Here is a 21,806-nt window from a genome sequence, read left to right on the forward strand (position 1 = left end):
TTTGAATGAATGAGTACTAACATTTAAGCACAAGTGTTAACAAAGCTAGACTCCTCACTCAGCAGCTACAGTCATGAAAAAGGAAGTTCTCATTGAAAAGCTACACTACTCAAAACTTTTAGAAATCCCCAATTTTTCCACTTTTTTATTGAAAATGATGCAGCTTAATGTCTAATTGCACTCTGAAATGAAAGCATAGTACAAATAAGCAGTTGGAGTTAAAATAGAAACCATGGAATCAATTTATAGACCAAAGTGTACTCTGACCTTTGACTCATCAGAGTAGCCTCCTTTGGCAGATATAACAGCTGAACATACCCGTAGCATTCTTTCTACAACAGAAATCAAATCTTGTCCCATATCTGTAGCAGAAGTTCCCATAAATGTGAACCTTGTAGGTTGCTTTGCTTTCACTCTTCTGTCCAGTTCATCCCAAACCAGCTCGATGGAGTCTGGAGACTGTGCTGGACACTCCACGTTTTCAAGCTCACCATCTTGTTCTTTGTTCCTGAGGTAGTTCTGGCAGAGCTTAGACTTATGTTTTGGGTCATTATCTTGCTGCTCCTTAATTCAGATCAAACTGAGGTTATTGTACTCGGCCCTGAAAATCTTAGAAATATGGTATCTAACCAGATTCTTACTCTGGATGGCATTACCTTGGCCTCCAGTAACGCTGTGAGGAACCTTGGAGTCATTTTTGACCAGGACATGTCCTTCAATGCACATATTAAACAAATATGTAAGACTGCTTTCTTCCATTTATGCAACATCTCTAAAGTTAGAAATATCCTGTCTCAGAGTGATGCTGAAAAACTAGTTCATGCATTTATTACTTCCAGGCTGGACTACTGTAATTCATTATTATCAGGAAGTCCTAAAAACTCCCTGAAAAGCCTTCAGTTAATCCAAAATGCTGCAGCAAGAGTCCTGACAGGGACTAGAAAGAGAGAGCAGATTTCTCCTGTATTGGCTTCCCTTCATTGGCTTCCTGTTAAATCCAGAATTCAAAATCCTGCTCCTCACATACAAGGTCTTAAATAATCAGGCCCCATCTTATCTTAATGACCTTGTAGTACCATATCACCCTATTAGAGCACTTCGCTCTCACACTGCAGGCTTACTTGTTGTTCCTAGAGTATTTAAAAGTAGAATGGGAGGGAGAGCCTTCAGTTTTCAGGCCCCTCTTCTGTGGAACCAGCTTCCAGTTTGGATTCAGGAGACAGACACTATCTCTACTTTTAAGATTAGGCTTCAAACTTTCCTTTTTGCTAAAGCATATAGTTAGGGCTGGACCAGGTGACCCTGAATCCTCCCTTAGTTATGCTGCAATAGGTGTAGGCTGCTGGGGGATTCCCATGATGCATTGGGTGTTTCTTCTTCACTCACTATGTGTTAATAGACCTCTCTGTATTGAATCATATCTGTTATTAATCTCTGTCTCTCTTCCACAGCATGTCTTTATCCTGTCTTCCTTCTCTCACCCCAACCAATCACAGCAGATGGCCCCGCCCCTCCCTGAGCCTGGTTCTGCTGGAGGTTTCTTCCTGTTAAAAGGGAGTTTTTCTTTCCCACTGTCGCCAAAGTGCTTGCTCATAGGGGGTCATATGATTGTTGGGTTTTTCTCTGTATGTATTATTGTAGAGCAGGGGTGTCAAACTCAATTGCACAGGGGGCCAAAACTCAAGGCACACTTTAGGTCGCGGGCCAAACAAGATAAACATTTATTGAACACACTAAAACAATGTTTTTTAAACATAAATATGAATAAAAACAGACAGGAATATTATTCCAGATTAAATAAATGTAAAAAAAAAAAACTTTAACTTTAAATATTTTGCTCTTCAAAAAAATATATCCTGTCAAAATTATGCAAGTTAGAAATATGAACATGCTGCCAAAAACCCCCAGAAAAAATAAATGAAAGCATACACAAGGTTGGAGCTGCATGTAGACGGAGCTGGGCATTGATTCAGGAACAGAACTAATAAACTGTGTGGGCCATTCAGTGTGGTACTTTCCCTTGAGTGTATCATTACACTGCAGCTCCATCTGAATCTGCACAGGTGCAGTTCAGCAAAGTCCACTGACTTGGTTCAACATTACTTGGCAACAGGGAAACTGGTGCATTTGTGACAGCTTCACTTGAAATGCCTTCACCGCATCATACATGCCATGTTCATGAACTGACAGATTTCCTTGCTGAGCTCAAAAACTCTATTGAGAATTTTTATCCCAACTCAGCCAACGGACCTCTGTATGATGAGGAATGTCTGCAAACTCTGAATCTATTTCTCACATAAAAGACTGAAACGGTGATTTAAACTTTTAGCTCAGATAAAATTTACGGTTTGCGTTACGGTGATCATTACATGCTCCATTTTTAGGATTTTACCACACAGCGTTTCCTGGTGTATGATGCAGTGATATGCTGTTAACTCACCGGTACAGTTCTCCTCCTGCATCTTTACACGCATCCTGCTGACTAGTCCGCTTTTTTCACGCACAACACCGGCGCTCCATCTGTTGTAAGTCCAACAAGTTTGTCCCAGGGCAGTTTCATGTCGGTTACACTTTGACATATGTTTTAAAAAATGTCTTTTCCTGTCGTTGTCCCGTGCATCGATTTAATGTTCAATATTTCCTCTCCAGGGATGAAGATGGCCAGCTGTGCAATGTCCATCATGTCTATACTTTCATCCACAGTAAGAGAGTATGCAATAAAGTTTTTGCTTCTTTCACACAACTGTGTTCTTAAATCACAAACCCGATCAGCAATCGTATTTCTCCTCAGGCTCACATTTGCCAAAATCTGCGTTTTGTCTGGACACAAGACGTCGCACACCTTCATCATGCAGCTCTTCAGAGTGGTACCGGGCTGATTTGGCTCCTCTGCTACAATAAAATTTGCTTTCACAACAGCTTCACTTTGTGATTTTGCTCTGGTGAAAAACGTCTGCTGAAATGTCAGATTCTTCTTTAGACTTCTACTTTCTGTAGTTTCTGCTCTGCATTTAGGTTTTTCAGCTTATCCTGACATTTTGTCTCGTAGTTCCTTGCCTATCACACAAGCTGTTAACTCTCAGAAACCTGTCCTCTGATTGAGTCGTGTCTTTGGGTCTGCAGACCTCTTCCTGTCACAGTTTGTTTCTGAGCCTTTGATGGTGAAGCAAACTGCTCTCACTGACACCTTGACTTCATTTGCAGTTTCTCTGTAGGACATCTATAAGTGATATGATGGTCTGTCTCTCTTCCATTGTTAATTGCCTTTTTCTCAGCATTTTTTTTTAGCAACACACTACTTTCTGCAGTACAATGCTGTTCAACTGATGTTCACGAGGGTCTGGCACCACAGTGTGCTCAGCACTGCTTTTATGCAGACAGAGGGGTTGGAAGTAATCCAGAAAAAACACCTTAACAACCTGAACAGCTTTAAACTAACTTATGTTGTGTCCCTGAAAAAGGCCTTTATGTATAATTCTGAAATGTACATTATTTTTCAGTTTTGGTAACCTTACATTTTTTAAACTTCTGTCAGTTCACAATTACCTTTGTACCATTTCAAGGTATTCGTTGGACTTATATGACTTGAACTGCAATAAATATGTGAAAAAATAGGGGTGTCTGGACTTTGCGTCACTATTGTAGCACCTTGTTTCCTTTGTTTTTCAGCCAATCTGTTGTAGACTTGCTCGTGTGCTTCCGATGGTTGTCCTGTTGTATGGCCCAGTTTCCGCTAGGCTGTAGTTTTCTGACTGAAATTCTCACATTTGACTTCAGAGTCCTTTGGTCTTCAGAAAAGATTGTGATCAACACACAATCCTGTGTGTGTTGATCCAGAACACTTGTTAGTTGTTCACATGTAACTTTACAAACCTAGGTTGTGCTGACATTTTCCTTTTAGAGTGAAAATCCTTTCTTCTGGCAGCCCTCTCAACCCATACTTCACTCTTTCTTTTACTGTTATTAACTAGCTGACGTCTATAGAGTCTGAGATGTAGCTCTGGTTTGTTTGTTTTGGACTGTTTCTCTGCACCTTGGGGTGAACTTGCTGGAATGTCCCTCCTTGGAAATTTTACTTCTACCAGCATAGAAGTGCCACATTTCAAAGAAAAAACCATCATTACACATTTAAATCCAATAACTCATATGTATATATATATATATATATATATATATATATATATATATATATATATATATATATATAAAAAACACCACATCACTGGAGATAAAGGCAAAGGTTAAAATATCAATACTACAGTCTAAATATCAGGAGAGCAAATCAATATGCTTTCAGATGCCCGCATTCTCCACCACTAATCATGGCAGCACAAGAACAAGCTCTGAGTACAAGATCCATAGAGGCTGGGGTCTATCACACCAGGCAAGACCCCAGGTGCAGGCTGTGTAAAGATGCCCCTGAGACAATCCAGCACATAACAGCAGGGTGCAAGATGCTAGCAGGCAAGGCATACATGGAACGCCATAACCAAGTGGCCGGCATAGTGTACAGGAACATCTGTGCCGAGTATAACCTGGAAGTCCCGAGGTCAAAATGGGAGATGCCCCCAAGGGTGGTGGAGAATGACCGAGCTAAGATCCTGTGGGACTTCCAGATACAGACGAACAAAATGGTGGTGGCTAACCAACCGGACATAGTGGTGGTAGACAAACAGGAGAAGACGGCCGTAGTGATCGATGTAGCGGTTCCGAATGACAGCAATATCAGGAAGAAGGAACACGAGAAGCTGGAGAAATACCAAGGGCTCAGAGAAGAGCTCGAGAGGATGTGGAGGGTGAAGGTAACGGTGGTCCCCGTAGTAATCGGAGCACTAGGTGCGGTGACTCCCAAGCTAGGCGAGTGGCTCCAGCAGATCCCGGGAACAACATCGGAGATCTCTGTCCAGAAGAGCGCAGTCCTGGGAACAGCTAAGATACTGCGCAGGACCCTCAAGCTCCCAGGCCTCTGGTAGAGGACCCGAGCTTGAAGGATAAACCGCCCGTAGGGGCGTGATGGGTGTTTTTATATATATATATATATATATATATATATATATATATATATATATTCGGTAAATTATATTCTATCTATACAGTCCTAATACATTCCTTAGAAGGCATAAGAAACATAGATAGTGTGTCGTCCATCCATAACCTGTTCAGGGTCGCAGGGGGCTGGAGCCTATCCCAGCTGTCTTAGGGCAGGAGGCGGGGTACACCCTGGGCTAATACACAGAGACAACCATTCACACTTAGAAGCAAGACTTTGTAAAACAAAGTGTTAGCGAACGTCAACCAAGATTTGTGTCTTCAGATTTCAGGAAGACACAAACCTTGTGAATTTCAGCACAGGTTTCAGAAATTCAAAAAACCAAACACATATTTGATTCCTCTGAATCAAATATGTGTTTGGTTTTTGCATAACTGTCACACTAATTTTAATACTAGACAAAGATAACCTGAGTAAATATAAGGTGCAGTTTGTAAATGCTATCCAAACCCACCTGGTCTTATGTGAAAAACTAATTGCTGATGTGTGATCATTGTACTGATGCATGACCTAAATGTGCTTCAGCTTCAGGGCATGAGCTGATGGTGGATCATTCTCCTTCAGGATTTTCTTGTAGAAAGCAAATTCATTGTTCCATCAGCTGTAGAACGATGAAGTAGCAAATCCATCATTCTTCATCTGACATTTAGGATTCCTGTTTAAGACACCACTCGCTGAGTAGTGGTGTCGCAAAAAACCCAAACAAAAGCAGGAACTGACATTTTCATCAGTGCAGAAATGCTTAAGTTGTAGATGAGGATGTCATTTAGGAGTACACTCTGTCCTAACCACCTGCATAAATAAATGACAAATGTGAAAGGTCTAATGTGGCAGACGTTTATTATTTGTGGTGCTCAATGGATGAATATATAGCTATATTTATTTATTTATTTATTTTTGCAAAACAGAATTTCTCCCTTTACATTTTCATAAGCTATCACGTGTGCCTGATTCTCGCCGCCAGGCCATATGTTTGACACGCCTGAGCCAGGCAGACTGTGTACATTTGTACCAGAGTTATACAAATTAAACAGGACACCTGTGACCTGGTAGTTTAACCTTTACTATAGCACTTCATACACATGCAGTTTTGCATTTTTCAGTTTAATTCTTGAGTTATTCTTTTATATTATACTTTTTTATTTACGGTTAAGGGTTATTTTTATACACAGCCTTGGACTAAAAAGGCTCTCCGCTCTTGCAGAAGTTGGAACATGGCTGCCATCTAGTGGACACTTCAGCACTTTTACATCTGCCATTCAGTGCCTTTGTTTTCTTTGAGAAGCCCCACTTGGTATGAATGTCAGTACAGTAATCCTGATCTGATGATACTAAAACTCACCTTATATAATATTTACATTATTTTGTGTTTGGAAGCAAGTGTAGAAAAAAAGAACCCTACAGTTTTTTAATTCTTTTACCTGAGTCACCACTTTTATTATTTTCCAGACCGAGGTGCATACATGAAAATAATAACTCAAGACCTGTTTGTATAATGACACTTAGAGCAACAAATGGTTATGAATTTGACTATCACAACATCATTTTGTTGAGAAGGACTGGTTTTAAAAGGCAAAACAACATTTGAACTGCAAAAGCTCCAATCAACATGTTCATGCTGTATGAAACAAACTATTTGTTAACAGAAGTGCTGCTTTTATTGCTAAGGTTTAAAAACAAAAACAAAAAAGGACACCAGTGTGGATTTTGTATCAATCACATATTCAGTGCTTTCAGTGTTTCGTTAACATCGTTGTTCAGACAGCAGGCCATTTTCAAAACACCTCCAGGTCTGCAGCGTTGTAGACCACTGCTGTCTCCTCAGTGCCCACAGCAGCTTCCTCTTGAGCCTCCTCGTCTTCTGCAGCTTCCTCCAGAGACTCCAAAGCCTCGTTGGTATCACTGGCAAAAGTCTCTCTGGAGACGTCATCGTGCTCCTGCAGGTTTAGGGTGCCGATGGCCTGCTTCATCTTCTTGGCCACCAAATGCCGCCTCCTCTTCTGGGCAGCTTTCTTGCTCTTGTACTCCTTCACCTGTTCCTCAAAGAATATCTGCTTGATCTGGGCCTTGGTGATACTGGGGGTGTTCTTCAGCAGGTTGAGATACACCCCACCCGGTGTCCGGCGCCTGCTGCCGTCCATGGTGTACACACCGCCGCTCTCCTCCAGGGTGGCGGTCTCTCCGAGAAGTTCTATGGCTTTTTTCTTGCCAACTACTTTGACAACTCGTGCGATCAGCTCCTTTTTGGGCTCCTGCAGCCTGAACGCAATCTCCTCTATCACCTTATCATCAGGCTCACCTTCGGTGATCTCGTAGCGGCCCTTGATGTCCATCTCTGCTCTGGGGCCCAGTCGCTCCTTTGCAGGCCTCTTTCTCTTTGCATCACCTCCTGTGTTTTCTTCTGACCCCCTACCCTTCATGTACTCCTCCAGCTCAGCATCCAGCATGCTCACTTCTCCTCCTTCCTTTGACTGCGCCTCCATCTCCCTCTCCTTCTCCATTATCTTCCGAGCTAGGACGAAATTATAAGTCTCCACATTCCTGCTGGACATGCCAACACCATCCATGCCAAATATGCCAAGTTCTGCAGTGATAGCGTCCTGGCACTGCTCTTGCACTACAGAGCCCCAAATGTTATTTACCTTGCGGCCACCCGTCGTCCCCTGGGCGGGCACAGGGGTCGGCCCTAGCCGAGCGGGCTGTGGAGCATTGGACACTTTCTGGCGTTTCCGGCGCCAAACAGCCGCCTCCTCGTCAGAGGACTCCGGGTCACTGTCACTAGACTCTGCCGTCCTACCTGTGCTGCGATAAGCTGCGGCTGGAAGTGTCTGAGCATAGGCTCTGTTCTGGAAAGACTGGCCGCAGAAAGCCGGGGGAACCTGGGGTCGAGCTTCTTGTGCTGCTGTGGCTGGTCCCATCTCAGTATCCGAGCTGGACCCAGAGATCTCTCCATCTTCCAGGTCACCGTCCATGAGATCTCCGCCTCCCGCCATTTCTTGTCTGAAAGCCACACCGAAGCTAATGGCCGTACACTCCTGTTTTATTACATCGGCTAAAGTTGAGGCCACTAATTAGCGTGAACAGCTAAAGCTGCACCGTTAGCGGCTAACGACACCGTTGAACCCAACAGAGAATTAATTAAGTCCGGGTTACTGCGGAAATACCTCCAGTGCAGGCTACAGCAGCAGGCTTTCTGCTCTGTATACAGCTGGACTTCAGCCTTGTTCTACTATTTCAGTCACACACTGAACTGCTAGGAAGAGGCTGACAGACCAACTTGAAACTCACAGAAAAAAATCCGCGCTAGGCTAAACCGATACTTCCGCCTTCAAATTCTGACACCCTTTCAAAATAAACAAAAGCGATTAAACGTTAGAGCGTTCTTTATAAACACTACAGAATCACGTCAGATATGGTTGAGAACACTTACATTTAAGTATCCTAAATGTAAATATATATTACTTTAATACTTTATTTACAGCTAACGTGCAAACCAATAGGTTACATAGGCAGTTAGTTGTGTGGCAGCCATTTTCATATTTCCATATAATAGGTTGATCAATGTCTGAAATATAAAGCTATTTGTTCAGGTGTGTTTATCTCTATTTTTTTTATTAATTTAAGGAGAGTGTAAGAATAGATTTCTTTGTGCGGATGTCATCAAATGGTATTTTTTATCTACTATGAAAAAAGTAAGTCGTCATCTCCGGCGGATGTTGCGTCAGCAGAACGGCACTGTTACAGATAAACAATATGGCGATGTCCGTACAGTGCCTCACGTCTGCTGGGAGATTTTTCTTACAAAGACATTTATTGAAGAAGAATTCAATAAGCAGGGTAAGAAGAATTGATTCATAGTCATGTTTTGAGTTTCTCATTTAATTGATATGTCCGTGACAGTTGTCAGTGCTCAGTGTTACAGAGGAAAAGCTCTGCGCATGGCCGGCTTGTTTGCGAACAGCTATTTAAGCTAGCTAACAGTCGTCGAAATCTTAGCAATCACATGATTAACTCTTACGGTGATGTTTGGATGTGCCCTGTGTAACAGAACCGCCAATGGCGCAGATTTATTCATTATCGCTGACTGGTAGCAGCAAACGTAACGCTCCAAGTTTTGAAGCGTCATGATGACTGGCTGTCCTTCTCCCGTAGTTCACCGCTGGACCGCACAGACTCTTGGCTACCCAAGCTGCTCACCAGGTGGCGCTAAATGTTCCTGAAACCAAGGTGACTGCTTTAGAGAACGGACTCCGGGTGGCATCTGAGGACTCAGGGCTCCCCACCTGCACAGTAAGCTGGAAGTAAACAGTTTAAAACTGGCTGCTTTAATACATGCACGTAAATATGTAGTTAAAATACCATAACCATTGTGAAGCAGCCAGCCAAATGTAATAGGCATTACAAAAAATGTTAGCATCTACTAGCTTTGCCACTACAGGCTGAGATGTGGGCTTGTGGTACAGTAGCAGCAGTTTGTGGACGCGGATATTAATTCCTGCTTTGTTCCAGGTGGGCTTGTGGATAGATGCCGGGAGTCGCTATGAGAACGAGAGAAATAACGGCACAGCGCACTTTCTGGAGCATATGGCATTTAAGGTGAGATGGCAGCTACGCAGCAAAGTTTTTAAAGCAGTGGTCTTTATTTGAATATATGCTGCCCTGTGCAGAGTGGGAAGAACACATTCTAATAGTTCACAGCAGTATAATAACAAAATAATGGCATAAATGTAATATTTCAGAATTTCTTTAAAAATGAAAATTACATTCCAGAGTTTGTTCACTTTGTCTGTGTAAATGTGTGACAGGGCACCAGGAAACGGTCTCAGCTTGATCTGGAGTTGGAGATCGAGAACATGGGGGCTCACCTGAATGCCTACACATCCCGCGAGCAGACTGTTTACTATGCCAAAGCTTTCTCCAAGGATCTTCCGAGAGGTACGGGAGGGCAGAGGGGCTGAATGTTGCACGGCAACATCTCAAAAGAAAAACCTGGAATGTGTTAAAGCACAATAAAATATCTCTCTGTGCCAAAGCTGTGGAGATTCTGGCTGACATCATCCAGAACAGCACACTGGGAGAGGCGGAAATCGAGAGGGAGCGAGGGGTGATCCTTCGAGAGATGCAGGAAGTGGAGACCAATCTGCAAGAGGTGGTCTTTGATTATCTGCATGCTACAGCGTACCAGTCCACAGCGCTGGGCAGAACCATCCTGGGCCCCACTGAGAACATCAAGTGAGACCAAACACCTAAAAACACAAAGTACTCTGAGGTTTGCTGAAAGCATCCTGCACAGCTTAGCTTCCTGCTGTGTGTTTGTGACGCAGGACCATCAACAGAGGAGACCTGGTGGAGTATATCACCGCTCACTATAAAGGACCCAGAATAGTGTTGGCTGCTGCTGGAGGTTAGAGCTGTTTTCTGCTTACATGTTTGGTTAACATTTTCTACAAACCTGCATGAGCACTGCTCAAAGTATGCAATAAATTCTGAACCAGAGTAAAATTGATCTGATCTCCAGGACTCGCTCCCTCTCTGATCAGGTGTCTGTCATGATGAGCTCATCGATTTGGCCAAGTATCACTTTGGAAAACTTCCCGGCAGACATCAAGGCGAAGCCCCTGCTCTTCCTCCATGCCATTTCACAGGAAGTGAGGTAAGGCTAACTTTAGTTTCTCACTACTGCATAACGGGGCGTCACATCAGCACAGAGCAGCTACTGTGTTATTTAAAGAATGAGATCGAGTGTGTCAGAGTAACACGGTTGTCTCTAAGGTGGATGCAAATGAAGGGTGATGGCTCAGACCTGTCCACGTCTTGGAAAATGTTTAAAACACACATACTACTTAAGATGCCTTAAATCCAGTTCAGGTGGGTCTACAAGTGAATATGACTTTAGTCACATGGCACCTGAGTTTTCTGCACACATTTCTTTTTTTTTTCAAATATATTTTTATTAGGATTTTTTTCATAGTAACAGACAATGACAAAAAGTACACAAGAACCAGAACAGAACTTAGCTCTGAGGCACATACAAGGCAGCTGAGGTAAACCACAACCTCTCCAGGAATCAAAACAAATCACGGTAAGATCAATAGTCAGGCAAATGAATTCAGATTGGGAAAGCCTCTGCACACAGTTTAGATTTTCAGTCGGACTTGGATCATCCAGTGTGACTGCATCATGCAGGTTCATGCAGGTTCATGCAGGCTGTGCTTTCTAGTTCACACGGTAGCATCAGGCTTTCATTAATGGAAACCTTGAAGATGAAGGAGGCGATTCCTGAAATGAACGATTATACTGCAGCTGGACATGCTCGGGGAGACTGTGAGGTATTGTTTAGAGGAGTAACCAGAACAAGTTTGCTTTCAAGTTGTATTTAAAGTGGTTTAAAAGATGTGTAAAAACAGTCATGAATTCATTTTCCATATGCACGTATGCATCCTGTTGTCTGCTGCTCGTCTCAGTCCAGACATGCACAGATTAGATTTGCTCTTTAACCCAGCTCTGTGCCTTCAAAACAAAAGCGTTGACAGTTCCCCACTAACTCCTGCTGGCCTGTATCACAGCACTGAGAACTTTAGATACTTCCAGTAGACCTCAGTTAAGTATTTGTGTGCTTTCCATCATTCGTTGACTGTGAAACTGGTGCAGAGTTTCATTTCAAGTTATTAAAAAAGCTTTAATTTGTTGAATGCTTCAGGACTCTGTTACCGTTTCAGATCCGAGTGCGTGACGACAAAATGCCGCTCGCTCACATCGCCATTGCCGTGGAGGCCGTCGGATGGTCTCACCCCGACACAATCCCACTCATGGTAGCCAACACGCTCATTGGAAACTGGGACCGCTCATTTGGTGGAGGCGTGGTGAGTACTGAGGAAACCTTGGATGTGGCACGTGTCGTTTTCTCTGTGCTGCTGCTGAATGCTCTTCCTCTTCTTCGCCATCTTTAAATAAAAACTGACCACACATACGTGCTCAGCATTTATTCAGCGAATCGTTTGTTTTTATGTCCTCTGAGTTTAGAATCTATCCAGTAAGCTGGCTCAGATGGCCTGTCAGGGGAACCTGTGCCATAGCTTCCAGTCCTTCAACACCTGCTACACAGACACAGGCCTCTGGGGACTCTACATGGTGTGTGAACCCGGCACCATCAACGACATGATGCACTTTACTCAGATGGAATGGTGAGCGCCCTCAGATCACAGTTTAGTCGTCAAAGGTTTAAAGAAGGTTAAACCTGCTGACAGTGTGTTGCTGCTTCCTGTCAGGATTTCTCTTTGTACCAGTGTGACGGAGAGCGAGGTAGCTCGGGCCAAGAACCTGCTCAAGACCAACATGCTGCTGCATCTAGACGGTAAGGCAGCGTGACTGTAGAGCGTGCAGTCTGGTGCGTGCAGTGCGGTGCCTGGTTTCACGTGTTGATCTGCTTCCTCCAGGATCCACCCCAATCTGCGAGGACATCGGCAGACAGATGCTGTGCTACAGTCGCAGGATCCCTCTGCATGAGCTGGAAGCCCGCATTGATGTGAGTCGACAGATTCTTCTGCTCTGTCAGTAACTGTTACCGGAAATCCAACTGAGGGCTGCGTTTTGTACTCTGTACTCTCAGTATCCAGCAGCTACGGTTAGCTCTGTTAGAGGGAGTAAAAATGAAAGCTAACAGTATGTCTGTTATTGCAGCTCAGACTGAGGCCTGTACTTCACTTTTTATTTACCTGGTAACTTGTTTAGACAGATTAGTGGTGAGACTGTGTCTCACTCACATGCTGCTGTATCGTGTCTCCAACATGATGCGTTCTTAGCGCGTGGTGTCAGTGAACGTCGCAGCGGAATTACACCTTTGTGATTGTTGAACGTAAAAACACTGAACCCAGAGGAGGAAGTGAGATCCCGGGAACGTTGAGCTTCCTAGCACTTGTCACGTGTGCTTATTGCTGCTTCCATATTTAAAGTTAAAATACATCGTAAGAGTATATTTTTCATAAGGCCAGGTTTCTTTACATTTAAAGCAGTAAGACCAGAACAATAATAGAGTCACAGTGATAAACTGTGTAAGGCCAAGAAAACCTCAAAGTAAATCCGGTAACGTCCAGGCAGTGTTCTTTAAGCATGACCTGATAATGTTTGAAAAGCTCTTTTTGCCCTGATCCTCCACCATGTTTGTCTCTGGCTCTCCACAGGCCATCGATGCCAACACCATAAAGGATGTGTGCACCAAATACATCTACAACAGAGCTCCTGCCATCGCAGCAGTCGGTACGTTTTCGAACACAGGACGCCTGCAGAGGCTGAACTTACAGAAACTCAGAGTGTACAATGAAAGGAAGCCGGCGGCTCAGTGTGGGGAGTGAATCCCAGTTTGAACTCTGCTGTTGATGCAAGTGATCGTCACTCTGACGGCTGAACTATGCAGACTGATATTTTAGCTTTTAGCCCGATTTACAATTTTAATCAGTTTTCTGTCACCTGTAAAGAAAAGAATGGTTCATCATAACTCTGGGTTTAAATCTTGAGCCAAAACAGGAAGTGAGCGTAGCTTCAAGAGTGACGATGCAGTCAGTCAAAGGTCAGAGCGTCTCTGGAACTCAGTCTGTGTTCAAACTAAAGACGTAAGCTTCAAACTCGTGTTTCTACCTGATGTTAAAGCAGATAAGCAATAAGTTTGTTTGTTCTCAGGTCCAATCGAACAGCTGCCCGACTACAACCAGATCCGCAGTGGGATGTTCTGGATGAGAAGCTGAGCAGGACCACGCTGAGGAAGTGGACAAATGCAAAATTAAAGTCGTGTCAAGTTATTTTTTCCTTCTTTTTATTATAAAATAAAGAACAACACAATAATGTTAAAATAACAAGAGTCTATTAACGCGTGGTTCTTGTCATTTTTTATTTTTGGCTGCCACTTGTTCCTGAGCAGCTTTCTTGGCTTTGACCATCTCCACCAGTTCCTGTCAGAGGAAAAAGGAAACGTGTTAGCTCCTCAGTTTGTCGCTGCTGAGTTTCACGCTGCAGTAAAAACACTTTAATGCAAAAAATGAGTCTTCTGAGCACAGACCACGGCAGCAGCATACCTTATACCTCTTCATACAGTCCTTCTTGCTTCGTCCACGCACAGCAGCTGCGATCTTCTCCCAGCGCTCAGGTGTGTTGACTGGGTAGGTCTTCAGGGCTTGTTCTAGAAGTTTCTGCTCCTCTGTGGTCCAGGGGGCAGCATTCCCATCACTGCCCGAGGCTGAGGGGCCACACGTGACAACACAATTGTTAGGAACTCTCAAAAGCTCACACCGCTGACGACTGAATGTTTTCATTACATCATCTACTAAATAATGACTGGGACAAAAACGAGCCATCTACGGTAGCTGTGCCCCAAATACAGACTAGCTCAGCTGCAATAGGTGTAGTCCTACCTGGAGCTAACACTCCTCTACACACTGGCTGTTTAATGTCACAGTGGAACATGTGGAGTGATTGTTCTGTGTGAGCAGTGTTAACAACAATGCTGCCACGCTGCACTGTCGGACATGTTGGATCTCTGATGTCATTTCAAGCTTCTGTCACCATGAACTCGACTGTTTCTCTTCCTGCTCAGACCCACACTTCAACCAATCACAGTTTGACTGAATGTGAGTGTGTTGGCTCTGATATGGTGCAGGAAAATGTACAGGCATATTTAAAGTTCAAAGGATGTTAGTAAGATCACTGACTCGTTACATTGTAACATCTGTGTGTTTGATCACAGCGAGCATAACTGGGATGTGTGGTAGCCTGTGTGTTTATGCAGTGAGCTGATGTGTTTCAGTCGTTTTACAGAGAAATGCTAAAGTGTGTGTGTGTAATCTATTACTAACACGATCACCACAGGGAGGAGACGTACTTTATAACATTTGATACCCCAGCCTCACTTACCATCAAACCTCTCTGAGGGCACAGCGTTGTCGATGGAGGGCGGCACTGATGTGTGCTCCTTCTTGAACTTTTCAAATGCTTTTCTATTTATTTCATCTTTCTGCACCGGATCTGTGGATGAGACCGTAAACAGCAGCAGGTCAAAGCATCCATGCGCCTACAGATAAAACTGTGGTAAGCTGAGGTTTCTTTGTGAGCTTACCGAGTCGTTGGAGGTTCTTGGCTTTGTTGATGACGTCTTTAGCCGTCCTCTTCATGCCGCTGGTGGAGTGCGTGTTCATATAGTCGGCAATAACCTCCCACCTAAGAAACAAGCGTTATTGACACACAGTTCCCCGATTGACGCCGGCTGTAATTCTGAGCGCTCACCTGGCGTTGGTTCCAGCAGGGAACAGGTTCACTGCTTTGATGAGCAGCTGGAGGTCCTCTTCATTCCAGCCCTTCCCCCCGCCCGCTCCCCCGCTGGCCTGCTCAGAGCTGCGAGCCGCCTGCCTGGCCTGGATCTCAGCCTCCCTCTCCTTCTGCAGCTGAGCATTCACCTCCTGCACCTGAGGAAACAGCAGCAACGTGTTTGTCGACCACAGAGACGTGCTGGCTCCTGATGGTCTCCGGCTTCAAACCTGAGGCGCTACAAAAAAAAAAAGTTCCTTTACCCGCTTTTCCACTGCTGCCTTGTTCTCCTCTTTAGAGCCCGAGGCCAACACTTCATTGAGGGACTGTAGGCTGGAAAGAAACAACACACATGCGTCACATCTCATCCAATGCACTGCTGAAGCTTTATGAAATGATAATTACACTAAATCTTAGTTTAAGCCTGTAGTTTGGCACATCATGTCAAACCAGAAAGTTCTTCACACTTGTAATGAAACCACAGGCTCTTCTGTGTGCCAGAGAACTGCTCCTCCCTGCAGCACAGCTACGACGGCACATCAGAGTTTCACAGATGATATCCCAGGTGATTCCTTTCATTTATATGGTAAGCTGTTTAAATGTAACCAACATTATTAGCAGCTTTACGCTCATCCAGGATCAGCTCATGGTGGAAACCTGAATCCAGTTTGTTTCTTCAAAGTCGAGCAAGAAACCAAAAAGCATCACGCTCTTGGGTGACGGTGGCTCTTTGGCTAAAACTGACTCGTACCTTGTTAGTTCCAGGCGGTCACAGAGTTTCTCCACTTCCTCCATCATTTTCACGCTGTCAGCCTCGTTGTCTGCAAAGTAGTTCCAGTTCTGTGGAGAGGTATCAAATAGTGAAAATACACCAAGCAGCAGCACACAAACATGTCTGACACTGTAGGTGCTTACCTTGCACATGGTCCTGAGTTTCTGCCTCTCCTTCTTGATGGCCTTCTTCTGGATCTCCTTCTCTTTCTTGGCCTGCTGGGCGGCCTGCTTGGCTTCCTCTTCCTCCTTCTCCTTTGCCAGTCGAGCTGCCTCCAGCTCCGCCCGCCGGGCCTGTCAGACACACAGAACTCTGAGCCTGTGACCAACTGAAGCTCAGCATCTTCTCACAGCATGAACTGAGCAGCTTTAAGAAGCTTCTTTGACTGCGAGCTGGGAAATATGTGTATTACCCACAGTGTGAAGCACTGAGTGGTGTTTTTGTCCAAATATGACAATAAGAAAACCAAACTGTCCAACACTGTTCGCTGCTCAGATTCTGGTAAACAGAAGTGAACACTATCCACTCTTTAAATTTCATAACAGCTTCAGGTTAAGCTGCCTCTTTGTGATCCAGGTCACAGAGAGGATGGAGGAATTCCAGCACCTGAACCAGGACAGGGAAGTGATGTCTGTGTGAACATTTGTCCTGCAGTAACCCTCCTTTATTTATTGATTTATTTTCCCTTTGTCACGTCTGCACTGGCAGGAATAATCTCAGCATGGATTGTTTTAATCACCTTGTCATTCAAAAACTAGAGGAGCAGCTAATGTAACACGAACGTCGCAGCTAACAGCACAAACCAAATGAGATGACTTCTATGCTGCTAGCTTTACTGTTGGAAGTAACAGTCGCACACCTTTAGGCCAATCGACCTTTCCCCCCGTGAGAGTGACACCTACCCTCTCCTTCTCTTCCTGCTCTCTCTTCTTGGCCTCGGCTTTGGCTTTCTTCTCAGACTCCTTCCTGGATTTTTCTTCTTCTTTGAATTTCTTTATTCTAGGGTCGCAGCCGTAGGCAGTATCTGCAGTGAAGCATTACAGACGATGAGTCACTTTTTACAGACCATCTCTGTACATGTAGGAGCTATTTGCTCAATACTTCAGGGCTTTGTGTTGCTAATGAAGTGTGTGACTGTACCAACTAGTGTTCGTATTCTGTTCATCTCCTCCTTCTTCCTTTGAGCCCTCGAAGCTCGGTTCTGCTTTTCAATCCATCTCCTCTCATCACGACTACACGGGGGGGGGAGAGTTAACACGTTAGACGACAGAGGGCTAACACCTGCATCAGGGCAGACGGGAGCTTACCATTCAGCCTTTTCCTTTTCCTCTTCATCCAAGTATGAAAATTCCCTCCAGGAGTCAAAGTTATACCTTTAACCAAAAAGAAAAGAATGAACCATTACCCCGTGTTTGTTTTGTTTTTCATTCAAAGGAGCATCTCTCACTCTTCCACTTACCAAAAAGAGTAAAAATTATCCACTTCTTCAAAAGAGGACTCCACAGTTCCAAGTTTGGGCACGTGTTTCTTGGAAGACCATCTGGCATTTCTCTCAAAAACGGGAGCAAATACCTCAAAAAAGTTCTCTTTCCCTTCACTCTTGGAAGGCACGGAATTGTCGAAGGTAGGATCTACACTGTCGAAGGCTCTCCTCTTCACAGGGTCGGACAAGATTTCCACAGCTGAGGTTCAACAGATGGGTCAGTTAGTTCAGGAGATTCCAGAAACAACGTCAGTGTTGATGATTAGTTGCAGCACTGCGTACCTTTAGTGATACAGGTGAAGTAGTCATTGTCTCCTTCCACAATCTGCTCCCCTGCAGCTTTCCTTTTGTCGGGATGGTGCTTCAGCACAATCGATTTGTCTGCGGATAAACGGCAAAGACTTGGGATCAAACTGCGTCATTAGAACAAACCAGAAACATGAAACACGCGTGTAGGTGGGAACATACTCACGGGCAGCTTTGATCTGTTTCTGTGTCGCCTTGTACCTCAGGTGTGGGAGCCCAAGCACAGCATAGTGATCTTGATTCTGACAGGTTACAGGAGAGTAACGCTCAACAACATTCAAATAATCACTTAGTCCCAACATCGTACAGTAAATATGAGTTTATTTTAAAACATTACATCTGCACCGTCTTCTACAATCCACGTGCGGCCTTTTCGTTCTAGATAAACTCTAAAGTCAAAGTGAAAAAAAGAAAAAAACTCTCGCCTTCACATGTCTATTTGTAATGAACGCTTTATTTTTAATGTGGAATACATTTCACTACAGGAAGTGCTTACTGTCGTTTGTAGCGATGAACCAAAACCGTTTAAGTTTGCGAGGCATTTCAGAACTTTGTCCTCACCTGTGATTGGGCTTTTCAGCTTCATCTTAATGCAGTGAATCGAAGTTTTAGTGGCACTGACTGCAGGATCTGTCACTGGCACAGGTGTTAACACCTCACCATGAGATCATTAAACTAATGTTCTGTGACTCACAGCATGCAGATTAGATGCACTACTGCGCTCTGAGCACACCGTAAACACTGAAACGTCAGGTCAGACTGAGAAGCACAACCAGAGTCCCCGAAAAGCTTGAAATGGATAATTGTGTGTTTCAGAAACATGACTCAAAGGGCTTCACGATGAACCATATTTTAATCTCAGACAATTAAATGAACGACACTGAAAATGCACGCTCCGCTAAGAGAACGAGGCAAAAGCAAGTCCAGTACGCCCTGATCGCCGCCTGATCCCCTGCTGCATGTGCCCGGTGTACAACAAACCCAAAGCCCTGAAACAGCAGGAAGTAAAGAGTGCATCCATCAAAGTGGATTATTTTCCTCTGTTTGGAAAGATTTTGGACTCAGGGCACAACACAGTTAACTGATTCAAACACACCAGGAAAAACAAAGCAGCGGTTGCTAACGTGAATTATCATCGACTCAGGCATCATTAAAGCACGTCTGTGCAGCGTGTCAGTGCATCCATCAAATTCAAATACACACACACACACACACACACACACACACACATGTCTGGTTTGCTATCCTCATGGGGACATCCCATTGACATAATGCTTTCCCTAGCCCCTTACCCTAACCCTAACCATTAAAAATGAATGCCTAACCCTAACCCTTACCCTAAACCTAACCATAACCTAATTGTAACCCTGACAGTAAAACCGCATTTTGAGTGTGAAAATTGCTTTCAACCCCGAGGGGACCTGGATTTTGGTCCCCACGGTGCAGAAAGTCCCCACCAGGATAGTAAAAGTCAGATTTTGGTCCCCACCAGGATAGTATGAACCCGTACACACACACACACACACACACACACACACACACACACACACACACACACACCTGGCCAAAAATAAGCGTCCACTTAAGACAGTGAGTATCGAAGGCTTTGGAAAACTGGCTGTGCTGCAAAACACGCATCATCACCGGTTCAACTGAATAGTTTTTCCAGACTGTAAATACATCACAGGGAAACGGAGAGGGCTGTCAGGAAGCTCACTCTGAAATTCCCAACACATTCTACTTTGCTTACAGAAGATGCCCTCAGGTCAGCTGAACAAACTCCCCATCATGTTTTAATAAACAGGAGTGTATCACAGCAGAACTTTGATGATTTCAGTTTTTGTACATTTCAGTAAAAATGTTTTATTCATATTTTTTTTTATCTTCTAAGAGACAGAAGAACCATTTAGTACAGATGTGAAAGCAGGGATCTCTTTACAAACAGCTGAGATGTATTGTCACATACCTTCCAGTCTTTAGGATCAAGTTTTCGGAGCATGGAGTACTCCTCCAGCTGAAACTCCTCATCTGCCGACTCTTCTGAGGACTCCTCCTCTTCCTCCAGCTCCTGGAAGGAAGACGACGCATTTCTGTTTCTCCTCCTTATGTAGGCCTCGAACCACCGACCCACGGGCTCCACCTGAACCTGTGCAGAGGCTGTGAGGAGGAAGAGACATTTTGGTAAATTAAACTTCTTTGCTCCCTTTTTTGTTACCATGACACTGTAAAACTAAGTGTTTTAGTACTTCGACTCATCACTTATCTTAAACTTGAACACTGCCAAGAGATTTTTATCAAAGCCTTAGGCGTTAATTAGCATGTTAGGGCTAAAGTGTTTGCAAAGGTTTGCACATTTCAAAGCTTTACATTAGAAAGACTCCAAGGTGGAGGGCTCTGGCAGCTATGGCTGTCTTTTATGTACAGTCTATGGTTGACGGCTGGGAAACAGAGGAAAACTAAAAGGCTGTTTGGCAGCAAAGAGCTTCAGAGAGACTAAGCAGGCTATGTTCAGAAAGGGTTTTACTGCCAAATGTTGAGAAGGTTTACAACATTAGGACATTGTTGCGGTACTTAGTGTGAAACATGCTGTAAGACAAACGCTTAAACAGAAAATAAAAATGAAAAGTGCTGAGCAGATTGGTATATACATGAATGCAGCTGATGATCAGTGCAAAAATGGAACCGATGCAGAGAACACAGGATAGGGTCATATGTTTGAGGTGGGAACAGTCTTATGGTTATTGAAGAACTGAAGCAGAGCTGCAAGCACAACATACTTCATTCCACCAAGCTCAGTGGATGTGTCACAACCATCACTGCCCCAAACATGGTGGAAAGTCTCACTGAAAACTCAGGATCCTCCAAACAAGAACTCCCACAGCTGAGAGAGGTCCCAAAGGAAGCGCTCCCAATGACTGACTCTGAACATGTTGCCTCTCTCTTGCTTTGTCATTTTAAAGCTACAAAAGTATAAAATGCATTATTACTGGAGTGGAACAGGAGTGGAGATGAATCAGCCCTCACCAAGCAGCACCGACACGTGACACTGTGCCGCGACACTCTCACAGTTTAACAGCCGTCAGTCAGTAACAGGCAGTGCTGCGTGTGGCCACCTTCACTCCTGTCAGAGTCACAGGTGTTCAGCCCTTACGTAACAGCCAGGTAATGCTCCACATGAAAGGTTGTGAAATTCCAAACTAGTCTGTCATTAATGATAATAATAATAATAATAATAATAATAATAATAATAATAATAATAATAATAATAATAATAATAATAATAAGAAGAAGAAGAAGAAGACGAAGAAGAAGAAGAAGAAGAAGAAGACGAAGAAGAAGAAGACGAAGAAGCCAACTAACCGGTGAAGCTGGTGAGACGCTCTGGCGGCAGCGAGTGAACCCGGCGACAAACGCCGTTTGGATAACCTGAGACACAACACGGCTAACTAATACAAACGCAGAGACTTTACCGAGCTTCAAATTAGCCGGTAATGTTAGCCTGCTGTGTGCGCTGTTTAGCTGCATGCTAAAAAGCAGAGCAGCAGTCAGTATGTAAGAGTGACTGCTTAACTAGCTGCCTCCCTCTGACCTCCTTCAGTGCTTACCGGCAGCTGCTCTGTAGACAACCGTTTCATCCCCATCCAACGCTTCCAGCAGCATTTTCAAAGCAGGTTACGCGAACATTCAGATGCCCAAATGATCAAGTGAGACCTTAAGAAAGTGCTGCAGTCTATGGCCCGCTCTCTACCACATGGGCCTCCTTTTGCCACTGCCAATCCGAGAACGAGCTCTGCTGTCACACCGCTAAACCCTCCGGGTGTATCATCGCGCCTCGTCACTTGTAGTTCCGCCATTTTTGTTTTGGTATTTATCTGTAGCTTAAAACCTGGTCCCGCTAGCTA

The 21,806-nt window shown here is 44.2% G+C and overlaps 3 protein-coding genes across 3 annotated transcripts; 1 reads left to right on the forward strand and 2 right to left on the reverse strand.

The window, feature by feature from the left end:
* Positions 1 to 5,948: 5,948 nt before the first annotated feature.
* On the reverse strand, positions 5,949 to 8,385 carry phax (phosphorylated adaptor for RNA export). Its single transcript, XM_063500993.1, has one exon. The coding sequence runs from the start codon at positions 8,041 to 8,043 to the stop codon at positions 6,826 to 6,828; it is 1,218 nt and encodes a 405-aa protein (XP_063357063.1). The 5' UTR covers positions 8,044 to 8,385; the 3' UTR covers positions 5,949 to 6,825.
* Positions 8,386 to 8,786: 401 nt separating this feature from the next.
* On the forward strand, positions 8,787 to 13,909 carry pmpcb (peptidase, mitochondrial processing subunit beta). The gene is made up of 13 exons (XM_063460500.1): positions 8,787 to 8,887; positions 9,203 to 9,340; positions 9,560 to 9,646; positions 9,856 to 9,985; positions 10,084 to 10,282; positions 10,375 to 10,454; positions 10,591 to 10,703; positions 11,770 to 11,913; positions 12,074 to 12,234; positions 12,319 to 12,404; positions 12,487 to 12,575; positions 13,231 to 13,306; positions 13,727 to 13,909. The coding sequence occupies exons 1-13, from the start codon at positions 8,804 to 8,806 to the stop codon at positions 13,789 to 13,791; spliced, it is 1,452 nt and encodes a 483-aa protein (XP_063316570.1). The 5' UTR covers positions 8,787 to 8,803; the 3' UTR covers positions 13,792 to 13,909.
* Positions 13,910 to 13,920: 11 nt separating this feature from the next.
* Positions 13,921 to 21,708, reverse strand: dnajc2 (DnaJ (Hsp40) homolog, subfamily C, member 2). Its single transcript, XM_063460499.1, has 16 exons — positions 21,510 to 21,708; positions 19,871 to 20,061; positions 18,071 to 18,146; positions 17,881 to 17,979; positions 17,575 to 17,797; positions 17,423 to 17,488; positions 17,256 to 17,347; positions 17,018 to 17,139; positions 16,259 to 16,408; positions 16,095 to 16,183; positions 15,607 to 15,676; positions 15,323 to 15,501; positions 15,156 to 15,256; positions 14,954 to 15,064; positions 14,119 to 14,279; positions 13,921 to 13,995 (listed from the first exon to the last, which is right to left on the reverse strand). The coding sequence occupies exons 1-16, from the start codon at positions 21,562 to 21,564 to the stop codon at positions 13,927 to 13,929; spliced, it is 1,854 nt and encodes a 617-aa protein (XP_063316569.1). The 5' UTR covers positions 21,565 to 21,708; the 3' UTR covers positions 13,921 to 13,926.
* Between the last annotated feature and the right edge of the window lie 98 nt (positions 21,709 to 21,806).

This window comes from Pelmatolapia mariae, linkage group LG17 (genome assembly GCF_036321145.2).
Source record: "Pelmatolapia mariae isolate MD_Pm_ZW linkage group LG17, Pm_UMD_F_2, whole genome shotgun sequence".
Classification (NCBI taxonomy): Eukaryota; Metazoa; Chordata; class Actinopteri; order Cichliformes; family Cichlidae; genus Pelmatolapia; species Pelmatolapia mariae.

Bases quoted from the DNA above. Each gene is read 5' to 3' on its own strand.
- phax (XM_063500993.1), bottom strand. From the start codon at position 8,043: ATGGCGGGAGGCGGAGATCTCATGGACGGTGACCTGGAAGATGGAGAG.
- dnajc2 (XM_063460499.1), bottom strand. From the start codon at position 21,564: ATGCTGCTGGAAGCGTTGGATGGGGATGAAACGGTTGTCTACAGAGCA. The intron at 20,062-21,509 runs GTAAGCACTGAA...TCCTCCTCACAG, and splicing joins TGTCTACAGAGCAGCTGCCG to CCTCTGCACAGGTTCAGGTG. The intron at 15,257-15,322 runs GTGAGCGCTCAG...CTTGTTTCTTAG, and splicing joins CCTGCTGGAACCAACGCCAG to GTGGGAGGTTATTGCCGACT.
- pmpcb (XM_063460500.1), top strand. From the start codon at position 8,804: ATGGCGATGTCCGTACAGTGCCTCACGTCTGCTGGGAGATTTTTCTTA. The intron at 12,405-12,486 runs GTAAGGCAGCGT...TGCTTCCTCCAG, and splicing joins CATGCTGCTGCATCTAGACG to GATCCACCCCAATCTGCGAG. The intron at 13,307-13,726 runs GTACGTTTTCGA...GTTTGTTCTCAG, and splicing joins TCCTGCCATCGCAGCAGTCG to GTCCAATCGAACAGCTGCCC.